Consider the following 13847-nt stretch of genomic DNA (forward strand, 5'->3'; position numbering starts at 1 on the left):
ATATTCGAAAATTCACCATGTTTTAAATTACATAGTGGGTCCAAAATTATTAGGGGCACAATTAAAAGATGCGCGTTGATGCGTCAAATTTGCATTTTCAACTACACCCTGACCCTACCATGACTCATGACTCGTGACCATGATTTGTTTTTTTTTTTTTTTTTTTTTAGGTTGGGTTATTTTTTTATTTTTCATTTTACCCATGTGTTTCACATTATAATAATTATTATTATTTTTTAAATTCAGGCACGAAGTCACTAAATGTGCTTGTTTCTAGTGGCAACATGTATCATGTTTTGCTTCTTTTATCTTTGATTCCATTTTTTTAAATATATATATTTTTTATTAGAATAGTTTTTTTCCCCCAAGAAAATAAGAAAAAGAGAAAATAATTTTCTAATTCAAAAAATGTGTTTGGTATAGTTTTATGAGAATTTGTTCAAAAACATGTTATTTTTAAAAATAAATTTGAAGTGTCTTCCGCTTTTCTTGTCTTTTCTATTTTTTTTAAATGAGAAAATTATTTTTTATATTTTAATTTCAAAATAGAATTTTATTTGTAAAAATAATTGGAAATTATTCTTAATATATATATATATTTAAAAATTGTATTTGTAAATATTTACAAACAAGTACTAAATAACTAAGGAGTGTTTTTTTTTTTTCCTAGGGAAAAATAAGAATTTTCTTTACTAGGACTTTGTCACGTGAGTCTAGGTCAATAGATGGTATTTTCTTTATTTTTCTTTTCTTAAATTTGTTATGTTGGATCTCAAGAAAGTATTAAGAAAAAAAAAAAGAAAAAAAAAAGAAAAGAAAGAGAAAAATATTGTTTTCATATTTGATTTTACTATAAGAATACTTGAAAAAATTATAATTCAAATTAATTAAAAACTTCTATATTTTTATATTATTTATTTATTTTATATAAAAACATAAAAATAAGTAAAATAAATTTAAAATAACTTATAAAAATAATTTATTAATTTTAAATCCAATTTTTTTTTTTTTTTTTTTCATCTTCTTTCCCTTTGCATTCTCATGGAACAAACATAGCCATCTATTTTCTTTCCCTTTTCCCCAATTTTCCAAGAAACAAACATAACTACCAAACATTGTGTAATTAAATACACCATGGGGATCTATGATAAAAATAATTTTTAAAAACTGCTTGAGAAATAAGTTACTTTTTTAAATAACAATAAAAATTCAACACATAATTCTATAATTTCCTTCCTGTTCTCATTAAGCTAAAAGAAAACAATGGAAGAAAGAGCTGGCAAAGGAAGTAGAAGATATCCCAGTCTGGTTGACAGTGATGATGGTGCAACTAACAAATCTCAGAGCCTAGCCATTCATTTAGAACAAGCCCACTGAAATGACCCCAAAAACACATCTGAACTAACATTATTTTGTGATTTTCTTTGACCTTAAACAAGAAATAGTTTAAAAGAACATACAGTAAATGAGATGCAAAAATGAGAGTAGCACTTCTGCATGGCTCATGCTGAACAGAAGGTACAACAGGGCACCACAAAATTGACCATCTTCCATAACCCATCTAGTTTCTCTGCCAAAAATGTCAAAAAGAGATGTAAAGAAGAGTAGCAGCTCACCTCAAGATTTTATTAGTATTTGGTACCAAGTAATGTATGGGTATATGCAAGGACAAGATATTATCTAAATCTCCTTCTGGTGCTGCATGCTGCCATATATGGCCCTGTGATGTCTTCTCAGGTTTTGGCTTTCTTTTGGAGTTCACAGAGGCTGCAGAACATGATGATATAATCCGAGATTGAGATTTCCCATGGCTTGAGTGGCATCTCACCTGAAACTGCTGTCCTGCTTGTGTTGTGGCCCTCAACCTTCCATTTTGGCCAAGCACTAAAGGGAAACTCACTGAATCAAATGTTTCCGAGCGATCATTTGTGCCCTCAATTGATGGGGTGATAACTAATTTCCTTGACGATGTTCTTTCCTTCCACAATACAAATGACTGTTGTAGTCTAGATGGAACCTGTCAAGGCAATGAAAGCAAATTTTTAGTTTCGTTTCACTGTGCTTACTTGGCTCAGGTTTACGGAAAAATATTATGTCTAGTTGTGAGAACAAGGAATCAGGAAATTCAGGGAGGAGCTCAGTTTTCATATTTCCACACATACAAGAGGAATAAGGAAAATAATCATTCAAAAGCCAGATGATGGTGTATATATAGAACTTTCGCATTGTAGCCAGCCAACAATGTTCAGAACTTTCAATTCCATGAGCTGACGGCCATTGCTTCAGAGCTATAACTTACAAGGCATGGTTATATATGGTTGCCAAATCAAAATTCCAACACAGGTAAATTTTTGTCACTATTGGGACTAGGACCTATAACCTCCCACAAACCCAACCCCCTGTTCCCCACCTGCCCAACCCTCCACCACATGAGCTAGGCCTCAAAGGCATAAACCTATTCTAAACTTACAAAATGCATTCAATAATTCTCAAATGATTTGAGAGATGAGTACTAAAAAATACACCCAACATTGCAAATAATCCCTAAATTATTTACTTCTTTTACATGATAGGTATTGATTTTTACTTTCTATTTTTTGTTTTTAAACAGGATTGATTTTCTTAATCTTAAATTCATCCTTGGGTTGTCTCCAAATTATTCCACAATAGATACCTACTAACTTCTGAATCCTGAATCATCCCTATCTTGTCACCTATAGCAATGATTGTGTCAAAAAGAATCTATGAAGAATTCTATAGGAAATCAGAGCTCACCATTGAGATCAGGCTACAGGAAGCAAATGACAATGAGGATGTAGAAAATGGCGATTTCCCAGGTTTGTTTCCCTTCTGATCATTCTTTGTTTTGTCTTGTTCTTGAATAACAGTACCAAAACTTGATGGTGCATCCTCCTCATCTTCCTCTTCCCCATCCTCTTCCTCTCCATCTCCCTCTCCCTCTCCCTCTCTCTCTTCATCTACCTTCTCAGCTGAAACATTCTCATCTTGGTTGCTCAGTGTAAAAGTATCCTCTTCCTCCTGGAAACCCCTTTCCATTTTCTTCTCTTCCTCTTTCTCCTTCTTCTTCAACTCGTCGTCCATGTCTTCAATGGCCTCTTCCAGGCACAATTCAGCCTCTATGAATTCAAGCTCTGCTTCCATTAGCTTTCTTTTCATTTCACTCTCTTTCTTCTTCTCTTCACTCCATTTCTCTAGTTTTTCCAACACAGGGTTACATGCATTTTCCACTGCTGTTATAAGACGCTTCCATATGTTTTCATCCTGTGTGCTCACTTCACGTCCATAGAACTCATCAAAACCAAGGGGTAGAAATGGGGCCTTCTCTGGGTCCACATCTTCCCCATCTTTCAAAGGCGGTTGCCAAAATAACCGGACCCCATGCGTTTCATCTTCAACATAATTGATTAGACGTCCAGTTGGTGTGTGTAGGATGAGGGGGTCTTCAGTACATATTAGCTTTGATGGATCTTCGGGGTCAGGCTCTGGTTCCTTGTTAACAAGAACAAACTCTGGAGTCTCATCTGATGAAACAAAATTACAAACATCAAGCAGGAAACATGCTTGCAGTGCGACAAACTAGAAAAGACAGCAGCTAATCTATCAGAAAAGGGTTGGAAGAGTAAACTAATTGAGGCAATAACAAACAGGCATGAAAGCAAAAGATGAAACAATAGAAAGTGCTAAATGCTAAACCACTCAAGTGTTTGTTTCAATGAATAATCAGGTCTAATATTTTCTTCTTTCATTTCTTTAATTACTACTACTTCCAAACCACTAAATTATCCTTTTAGAAGAAAACCAGATGTCCAATCCCTGTGTTCATTTTATTTTTTTAATGAAAAATCATTAGAAAGCATCTCCAGTTCAATTTTCAAGGAAACAGATGGGGGGTGGGGGATTGAAGATTGGTACCTTAGAAACAAGAAGCTTTTCTTTCCAGCATTATTACTGGTATAAAGAAAATAATCATTCATTATTTTTGTCAAGAACATAAAGGGAAAGGAAAGACATTTGAGATAATCCATTCCCACACCAAAAGGTTGTTAGATCTAAAATTCCCTTTTCTTGTTCTCCATCCCAGAGCAAAAGGAAATTTCTTTTGGAATATGCCAAATTCACGTTCCTGTCATCTACAGAACACATGCACATGCATGGGAGATAGGATCCACCATCATAACTTGATTGAGAGATCTGTCAAGTAAAAAACCATTAAGAAAGGCACAGAAACAATGCTCCAGGTAAACTACCACCCATCAAATGGCTAATCTTTCCAACTGAAAACATTCACTGTGTTTTCTAATCTATTGAAGTTTCACTAGCAACTATCTTTTCCAACTACTATATTAAAATAATACTTTGTTAAGGCATCAACCAAATTATTACTCAATTTGATTACAATGTTAACCCATTACCTAACAACTTAGGTTTTTCAGTTAATTATGCAACTCAACATGAAATCAAGCCTTGGTTTTTCATGAGTTCAAATCTCACTGACTATTACTCTATCATTCATTGAACTCGTGTGTGTGGAGACTTATGTGAGCCCTGACATTAAAGTTTAAGTCTAAGAGGGCGTTTAGTAAAACTTATTACTTTTTACTTAATGACTTAATTGGACTTTAAGTTATATTATTGTGAAGTTACTTATCAAAAAAAAAAAAAAGTTTTATAATTCTGAAGTTGTTAACTTAAAACTTATTACTTCATTTTTACTTTAAGTATTAAATTTGTTTGGTAAAGTTAATTTTTTTTCTAAACCATCAAATTGATAGGGCCAGAATTGAAGAGTCTGATAGAATCAAGTATGATATGAAGTAGCTGGCCTGATAGGGCTAGGAATTGACGATGTCTAACCTTCTTTCCGCTGTTCTTATTTACTACCCTAAATAATTTTATCTAATATTTACCCATGTTAATTTTAACAAATATTTACTTTTATTAATTCTAAGAAATAAATTTGTTTGTTATACATCCATATTAAAAATATTATAAACGTATAAAATCACTACAAAATATTTACTATAAAAGTGAATCGTAGATATGAATTCATGGAAGAAAATGAGACTATCACTAGATGTGAACAACTGAAACAAAAGAGATTTAAAATTAAGAATAAATTAATTATTTTGAATTAATACTTAAAGTTATTTTTAACTTAAAGTTATTTTATCAAATGCGCTTAATCTACTTTTTATTTTTTTATTTTTTATTTATAGGTAAGAGCAAAAAGTGTATATAAATAAAAGGGTGACACCAAAACAGGATGTATACAACAAAAGCTTATATGCTCAACCAAGTGGGAAAGGGGAAGAAACAAAAAACATCACTTGCCCTTACTTAGAACCTAACAATCAATGAAACTAACAAAAGAATTAGGACACATATCTATAGACACCCTAGACCAAGACGACAAATTACATACAAAAGAATATTTCAACCTTTGAACCGATAACTCCTCCTTCTCAAACGTTAACAAATCCTTTTCCTTTCATATTGACAAAAAAATACATAAGGAGGCCACTTGCCAAGCCTTGTTACGAACTTTATGACTTAATGACTTACATTAAGTTATTAAGTTGATTAAGAGGACATTTGGTAAAACTTAATATTTGATGCTTAAAGACTTAAAATGACTTTAAAATAAATTATGCTTAAATTATTAAGTTGATTTATCAAAATCATTTTTCACTTTAAGTTGTAATATTAAGAGAGTGTTTGGTAAAACTTCATATGTATTACTCAATGATTTAAGTTGACTTTAAATCAAATTATTCTTAAGTTGTTGACTTAAAATTTATTACTTTAAGTATTAAGGTTATTTGGTAAAGTTAACTTAAAATTTATTTTAAATCATCAAATTGACATATTTACCCTTCTTAATTTTAACTAATAGTTATCCTCATTGATTTTAACTAATATTTCTTTTCATTAATTTTAAGTAATAAATTTATTTATTAAACATACATATTTAAAGTATTATAGATATATAAGATAACAAAAAAATATTTATTATAAAAAATGAGTTGTGAATGTGGAATCATAGTTGTAAAATATACTCTTGCTAGTGTGGATAAATGAAGCAAAAAAGATTTGAGATTAAAAATAAGTTAAGTATTTTAACTTGATACTTAAACTTATTTTTACTTTTAAATTGTAATTTTAAGTTATTTTGCCAAACATGCTTAATCTAGTTAATGACTTAAATTAAATTAATAAGTCATATTAAATCATTATGTTGATTTACTAAACACCCTCTAAGTTACTTTATCAAACGTATTTAGAGTCCATTTGGTAGTGTTTTGAAAAAACACTTTTACCCCAAAAAGTGTTTTTGAAGAAAAATACGATATTCGTTAAAAAATCACTTGTGGTGTTTTCTAGAGAAACAATTGATAGGTGATTCTCTTAAAAACACTTCTAGAGAAAACACTTCCACTAAAAACACCTTGAGTAGAAACATTGCCAAACACACTCTTAATAGCTTAAGCTTTTGGTTGTTTAGTAGTTTAACACAAATGATCAACATAACATGTTTTAATAAAATTTCAAAATAGAAGATTCTAATGACAAGCTATCTCTTCAATAGCACCTCTTGACACTCTGATCTTGCCATGTCAAAATCACAAAAGGATAGAGATCACATGTTAGGTTGATCACCACAACTTAAATAACAAATCCTAGTTGCAAAACCCAAGAAATAACATCCCTTCATTCTTAGGGCGTGCCCGCTTTTATTGATTAGCGCTTTTTAATATGTCTTTTTGTTCACCGTTTGCAAAAAAAATAAAAAATAAAAGGAAAAAGAAATAACATGTTCAACAAATGAGCGTAGCTAAAATGAGGATGTAATAAGGAATGTGGAGCAATATGAGTGATATAATATAGAACCAACTCAAAATAAAGGAGAGAGACTCTCTTTTGAAGCAAAAATAATTAAAAGTTGAAAACCTATCCTCAATACACAAACCATTCTCTTTGTAAAGAATAACCCCAAGAAACTTCTAAAGTGAATAAAATTAAACTACCAAAATCAAAATAATCTAAATATTCTAGTTACCAAAAGCAATTTAGTACTGCAAATCAGTTCCCTCCAATTAATAAAGCAGTCATATTATGGCGTCTTATTATGCCTTTTTAGGATAAAATGGGTAATGCGCTCTACTGTGTGAGGGGCCCTTCTAAGTTGGAATTGTTCTTGTGTCAGGAAGAAGAGGATGAAGGCTAAGAGAGCTGCCCTCATGTTTATTTTGGATAATTTGGAAAGAAAGAAATAATAGAGCTTTTGAAAAAGGGGACCACGTGATCAAGCAAACTTTCACGTACATTTTTTAGGAGTGGGTTAGAACATACATAGGTGATAGCCTTTTGTCCATGTTGGACTTCATTGATTGGCAAAGCTCTAAATGAGGTGAGGGAGTTGTTTTTTGTTTTCTCTTAGCATTATTTGGCCATTTAGGCACCTTTGAACACACCGTGTATACCTTTATTCACCTTTTTGTTAGGTGCTTCAATATATTCTATCTTTGCCTATCAGAACAATGCCCTCCAATTAATACCTTTTGACCACCAGTGTTCAAGCTCAGCAGGCATAGGTATCCTCAGTGGGGCTTTATAGAAGGAGTTTAACCACATTTCTCGTTCCTGATCCACCTCAGACACATACGTTTTCCAATAATCAGGGACCTGCCAAACAAAATATGTTCATGTTCTCCAACTTGTTCCAATGATAAGTCAATTTGTCACTCGTAAAACATGAGTGCTAACTTACTTCATAAAACTGGTTGATGAACCCTGGTGCCATCCACACATCTTCTTCCTCATAGAAATAGGGATGTTGAGGATCACTATATGGACCCCTCTCTTCCCTGACCACTGCCAGGCAAAGCATTACCCAAAATCATTAGAAAAAAGCTGACATAAAACCAAAAGGAAAAAAAAAAAACACAAAAAAGTTCTGCAAGGGGTAAAAACGGAATAGTCCTCATATGATGCACATATAGCCAAATTGCTAACATCAACTAATGATCTAGTGGCTTAGATGGCAAATGAAATTAGGAAAAAAAAAAAGTGTATCCACATTGTTGGATGATGTTGTATTAAACTATAAGGTTGATGATGGTGCCCCACGTGCTTTGTATTGAAATAATGTATACATTGAAAATGGATGGTTTGCATATAAAAATCCTATTTCCAGGAAAATGGCTTCTCATTTTTCAGCCCCCAAGGCCTGGCTCAAGTAGCAAAGGGTTGTCGGTGGAGATTGGGTGGTTCCGGGTACCCAAAAAAAAAGGTTACCTATAACAGATGGTTTCTCATTCCCTTCCCCCTCCTACCACCCTCCCCCACTACCACTATATCCAAAGACTCCAAACACTCCAATAGTTTCCACTCAGTGAATTGCCAACTTCTTGAGAATTAAATACAAGAATAGGAGTTCTCAAGGAGCTAAATGTACTGAATGAAACCTATAAGAAACTTAGAACTCGTTTGGTAGCTGAAAACTCCAATAGTTTCTGTTCAGTGAATTGCCATCTCATGAATTTAATATAACAGCAGGAGTTCTTGAGGAAAAATTCTGCTAAATGCAATGTACAATAGACTTAGAGCTTGTTTGGTAGGAGAAATGAGAACTGTTTTTTGAAATAGGGAAAAAGAAAAAGATGCAATGAAACACGTTACCAAACATATTTTCTATAACTTTAATTCAATAATCTATCAAAAATCTACGGTACACATTTTCAAGAGCTGTTTTTAAAACAATTGCTGAAATCAGATATTTTTTAGAAAATACCAAAATGTGGTTTCTCATTTTTCAAAACTTCAAAAAGATTACAAATTGAAAACAATCCAAAGATGAACATGTTCATTGTTTTCATTTTTTGAAAATGAAAAAATTTCTGAGAAAAACAATTTTCATTTCTGCAACCAAAAGTTGCAACTCTTAAAATAACTTTGGCCATCAATGGATAATCATCTATGATGAACAAGACAATTTTCATCTAAGATCTAAATAATGACTCAGATTGAATTTCAAATTGACAGGTGGTTGGAGGCTTCCGCTTCTGACTATAGAATAATTTGCAATCTAACATTTATGAACTATCTTTAATTACAAAGAGACATACTTCCATCAGGCTTGTTGATAAACATTCGAGCCTTAGCAGCAGCTACTTCTGCTATTCCCGAATGCAGCTGAAGGACCACATTGTAAGAAAAAAATATCCTTGTTGCAGTATAAGTTCCCAAAAAGGAGAAAAAAAATGGGAAAAAGAAAAAAGAGATGTCCAATGAAAAAGGTTCTTAGGATACAGCTGAAGTATTTTCATCACAGCCATAAAAATCCTCCAAGAGCTCTCCAAAGTAAAACCTACCCTGAATACACAGTACAAAAGTATTAATCACACTTTTCTTATGACAGTTTAATTTATAAGGCATTAATAAAAGTACAGTATTAGACTATTTAACAAGGACAAACCATATACATAATTAAAGTGCAAAACATGTATTGAACAACCACAAATCTATTAGTGAAATATCTTGAATTCTTAACAGAAAAGATTTAGTGTGTTTCTTATTATATATTATCATTACTATTACTATTACATGATCTTCATCATTACCATCATCATCATAATCAGATACCATGCATATTTTAGCTACTATTGTCCAATATAACAATCATGGTCTCAACTATTTAATTCTAAATCTTAAATTTCATAGAATGATAGTTTGAAGAACACTTGGGAATAAAGAAGTATAGAAACCAGGAGAGAGCCATAATTGAAATAGCCAATGTTACCAATAAGAAAAGATTCAAATAACCAATGGTATTTTTGATATTAGTAATTTCTTCAATAAATTAAGAGAAACCCTGTGCCTATAACAGTAAAACAGGTTGTGCCCAGTCACTAATGGCTCATATTTTGAACCTACATATATGGTACGTTCGTTGACTTCATACACACCACAGCCATGCATTCTGCCATGCTTCCACTGACCAGCGTAGCGGTACCGACCTTTCTCCCTGGCATAGAAACATTATCATCAATAAACCTATAAAGATCACTTTAGCAAAAGATTCTCAAATGCAAAGAGGCGAAAATGAAATTGAGCTAATCTTATCGTTGGAAATGGTATGAGGACATCAAGAAATTGAACTACATGGTTGAGCCCAAACAGTACTACGAACAATATGTGAACCGAAAAATGTTTCCAGTGGTTATTAAAACCATCTCATTTTACTATTTAATGCATTAAAATTATATCAAAATGCAACTTCCAATCCGTCAATTGACCTTCTTGTATGTATGCATGAAAACATTTATTATGAATGTTATTTATATATTTTGAAACTTTCTAAATTATTTGATATTAGCATCAATGTTTTAGTAAAACATTTCAATCCATTATAGGTTCCCTTTTGTCTAGAACACTGCAAAGCCCTAATCATGGTGTTCAATCACCAAAATTGCTTGATATACTGCCCAAGCAATTGCCTATTATAAAAGTTATATGTAACATGTGACAAACAGTTTTTTAGCATTGTCTCTCAATTAGTTACTAATAAATTTCCACCAAACCCACTGTTAGAAAGATTATGATTAGAAAACAGAAAAGTTCTCCCACTCATGCTTATTTTCTTTTCTAGAAGAAGGTATGAATATGAAATCAAGCAGATAGAGCATTTTAGAGAATTAAAACCATCTCCAAAATCAAATGTCAAAGAGATATAAGATTGATGAAGGTGAATACTCTTCTACTTGAATTATCTGTCTCCTTTTTCTATAGAGTATGTAAGTTTTGAGTAAATGCTAGGTATCTAGTTGCATGCATCGATATCCAGAACATATGGATAATGATGATAATAACTTTTAAAATAAGAGATACTAAATAACAAATATATGAAACTAGAAGCAGCAGAAAGAAGCACTATGGTTATGATCAAACAAAAAAAAATCAGCAACCAAAGCAAAAACTTACGGTTTCCTCCCAAACTGTTTGATCCATTCATCATTCTCATAGAAAGGGATTTCATAATTCCCATTAGCTGTATTAATGCTATCCTCAATATCCATCTCTAGCCATTCTTTATCCTCTGGGGTCATGAAATCTCTTGATATTATCTTCCCTTCAGCCCGCATCTTCATTTCAAGTCTGGAATAATAATTAAATAACTACTCAGTGACTTACTTTAATAAGAAAATTAGATTGTAGTTGCTAACTTGCAGAATAGCCAGATGCACAAACAGACTGGGATGACAACATACTTGGAACCTGGCACAGGTTCCATATCGGGTATCTCAACTTCAACAACCCCATGACCCTCCATGTTGTTCTGAAGCCATTCACCTTCATACCTATTGAAAGATCAGCATGGTTAGTAATTCTTATGTAACTTAGACATCTGAATTGAAATCTGAGCAGACTGAGGAATGGGTTACTAGTATATCAAAGGGTTTATTATTTTCATATATTCTGCCAAAGAAAGTTACAAGAGAGCAGTGAGAAACGCTCAAATCAGGAATGGACAAACCTGACCAGCCCCTGTTCAGCAACATAAACACCCTTCCCATGAGCCAAGTCATCCCAAACTGTGCCTTCATACCTTTAAAAAAATATAATAATGAGATGATAAGCAACAGAGATTGTAGAGAAACAATGCAATATTCAACCAAAATCACATTGCCAAATAAAAGCCAATAGCCATAGAATGTAAACACCTGAAAAAATAAATAACATCATATATATGCACTACCACATCAAGAAAAATTCAACTCTTCGATCAAGATTACACTCATCAGTCTATCTAACCAAAAATCCAGAGTAAATGAGCCCACATCATGAATCAAATAACAAACTAGGAGATAACAAATACATTTGAGCCTCCTTAAGGAAAAATGTAGTTGACCCACTTGAGAAGCTTCTCAATCCTATCAACCTCTTGAATGCTGTAATGCTTATATGAACAAATTGGAACCCTTACATCCTACTTAAGAACATCATATTCTGTGAGGGCAGTGAGTTACATGAATAAAAGTCAGAAGAAATACAACAGAAATCATTTAAAAAAAACAAAAATTCAAATGACAAATTCTTCAATCCATATCACACCCCTAAACAGATAAAATTATAAAAATGCATACAACATGAAGTTAGGAATAATGAAATTAGGTTCCAAATGCCCATAGGGGAAATGAAGCTAACCACTTGAGAAACAACTCAATCTCATCAAGCTTATTGATAATTGATTTGGGGTTCAAAATGGCTGCGACTATCAACACTCAAACTAACTCAAAACACATAAAGACACACAAATGCTTGAGAACGTGACATAACACTGGTGCAAACCATGAACAAAAATTGGATATCCAATTAAAGTCCATCCATCAAGACAACAATGACAATAATTAAACCAAATTAAGAGCAATATAACAACAATTATGCAAGCAGACAATGAAGACATACGAGCTTCCATCGGGAAAAATGTAGCTGACCCAGTTGAGAAACTCCTCAATCCTATCCAACTCCTCAATCACCGATTTGGGGCTAGAAATATCATAATGATTATCTGGAATGGCCGGGTACGGCTTCCGATACGGCACATAAAAAGGGGCAGTGGGCGGGTCTCGCCCAGCCTTACTCTCCTCCTTCACAATCTCCCATTCCTCCTCATCTGCCCAAACCGGGTCCCAACCGGGTTTGGTCATCTCCAATGGAGCATCCGCCCAAAGCTCCTTCAAATCCTCTTCTCTCCATTTCTCCGGGTCCTCTGGAAAATCAAAGAGGTCTTCATAGAACACGTACTCTTTCTCCTCCTCCTCTTGCATCTTCTTCATCCGCCTGCTCTCGAGGATTCGGGTAAAGCGCATGATGTTGGTCTCAGGCTTGTTGTCGTATGCGCGTGGGTCGGGTTCCTCACCAGGGCGAGTGTAGAAGACTTCTTCGAGGTCGGAGTCGCCGGACTCGTAGTCGGAGTCGGTGTAATCGTCATCATCCGAAGGAGGTGGGGGTGGTGGGTTTTCTGGATTTGGCTCATTCTCGCCTTCTTGTGTGTCTGCGGGTGTGATTGAGTCATCATCCGCCATTGCTGAGATAGAAGAAGAAGAAGATAAGGTGGAAGGGAGTCGGAGGAGCTGTCTGAAACAAGGGATAGTAGGCAAATAGCAACAAAAGCGAGCCGCAGGCCCAGGGTTTATTTGGTCAATAGATGCTCTCACACAAGAAAAGCTGAGGGCAACTCAAAGGGTATTTCATATTTGATCAAAGGATGAAATAATCCCTATTTTGTGAATTTAATCTTTCAATTTTTTAGCTTAAAAAACTATCAAATTTTAATAAATATATCCTCATTTTTCTTATCAAAATAATCTTTTCTTTTAAAACTTATATATAAATATAATTAAAATATTAAAAAATATTTATATAAAAAAAATTATTTTTCAAATTCAAACATAAAACACATTAGATTTACAAATTTAAGATTATTTTATCCATTTTAATCTATTAATCTTAATATAAACTAGATTTGGTTACTACTTGTAAGGTTTGCTTGTTTTGTAATTACTAAAAAATGTCAAGAATAGAAAACAAATAATTTCTTATATTTAAATAATATGAAGAAAAAAAGAAAAAAAAAAAGAAGAAAAAACTACAAAATTTTCTTTCTCTTTTTTCTAAATTATAGTTAAAGGAAGTGCCTTTTTTTTTTTTGTGTTTTTAAAAATCATTTAAGTTATGTTTGATTTTCAAAAAAGATTAAGAAAAGAAAAAAAAAAAAAAAGAAAATTGATTTTTTCAAATTTGATTATCCTATGAAAAATATAAAA

General features: G+C 32.8%; 1 protein-coding gene across 1 annotated transcript; it reads right to left on the reverse strand.

Annotated features, from left to right (window-relative positions):
* Window positions 1-1397: 1397 nt before the first annotated feature.
* LOC100261914 (protein TIC 100) lies at window positions 1398-13283 on the reverse strand. The gene is made up of 11 exons (XM_002270890.4): window positions 12487-13283; window positions 11555-11626; window positions 11289-11378; window positions 11002-11175; window positions 9955-10045; window positions 9331-9393; window positions 9147-9213; window positions 7790-7893; window positions 7578-7704; window positions 2776-3542; window positions 1398-2017 (listed from the first exon to the last, which is right to left on the reverse strand). Exons 1-11 carry the CDS (start codon window positions 13104-13106, stop codon window positions 1613-1615), a joined length of 2580 nt encoding a protein of 859 aa, XP_002270926.1. The 5' UTR covers window positions 13107-13283; the 3' UTR covers window positions 1398-1612.
* Between the last annotated feature and the right edge of the window lie 564 nt (window positions 13284-13847).

The sequence above is a fragment of the Vitis vinifera genome, chromosome 6, assembly GCF_030704535.1.
Source record: "Vitis vinifera cultivar Pinot Noir 40024 chromosome 6, ASM3070453v1".
NCBI classification, from domain to species: Eukaryota; Viridiplantae; Streptophyta; class Magnoliopsida; order Vitales; family Vitaceae; genus Vitis; species Vitis vinifera.

Excerpts from the sequence above, each read along its gene's own strand:
- LOC100261914 (XM_002270890.4), bottom strand. The coding sequence starts at position 13,106 with ATGGCGGATGATGACTCAATCACACCCGCAGACACACAAGAAGGCGAG. Across the intron at positions 10,046-11,001 it reads AAACAGTTTGGGAGGAAACC|GGAGAAAGGTCGGTACCGCT; the intron begins GTAAGTTTTTGC and ends TTTCTATGCCAG. Across the intron at positions 7,894-9,146 it reads TATCAACAAGCCTGATGGAA|TGGTCAGGGAAGAGAGGGGT; the intron begins GTATGTCTCTTT and ends TTTGCCTGGCAG.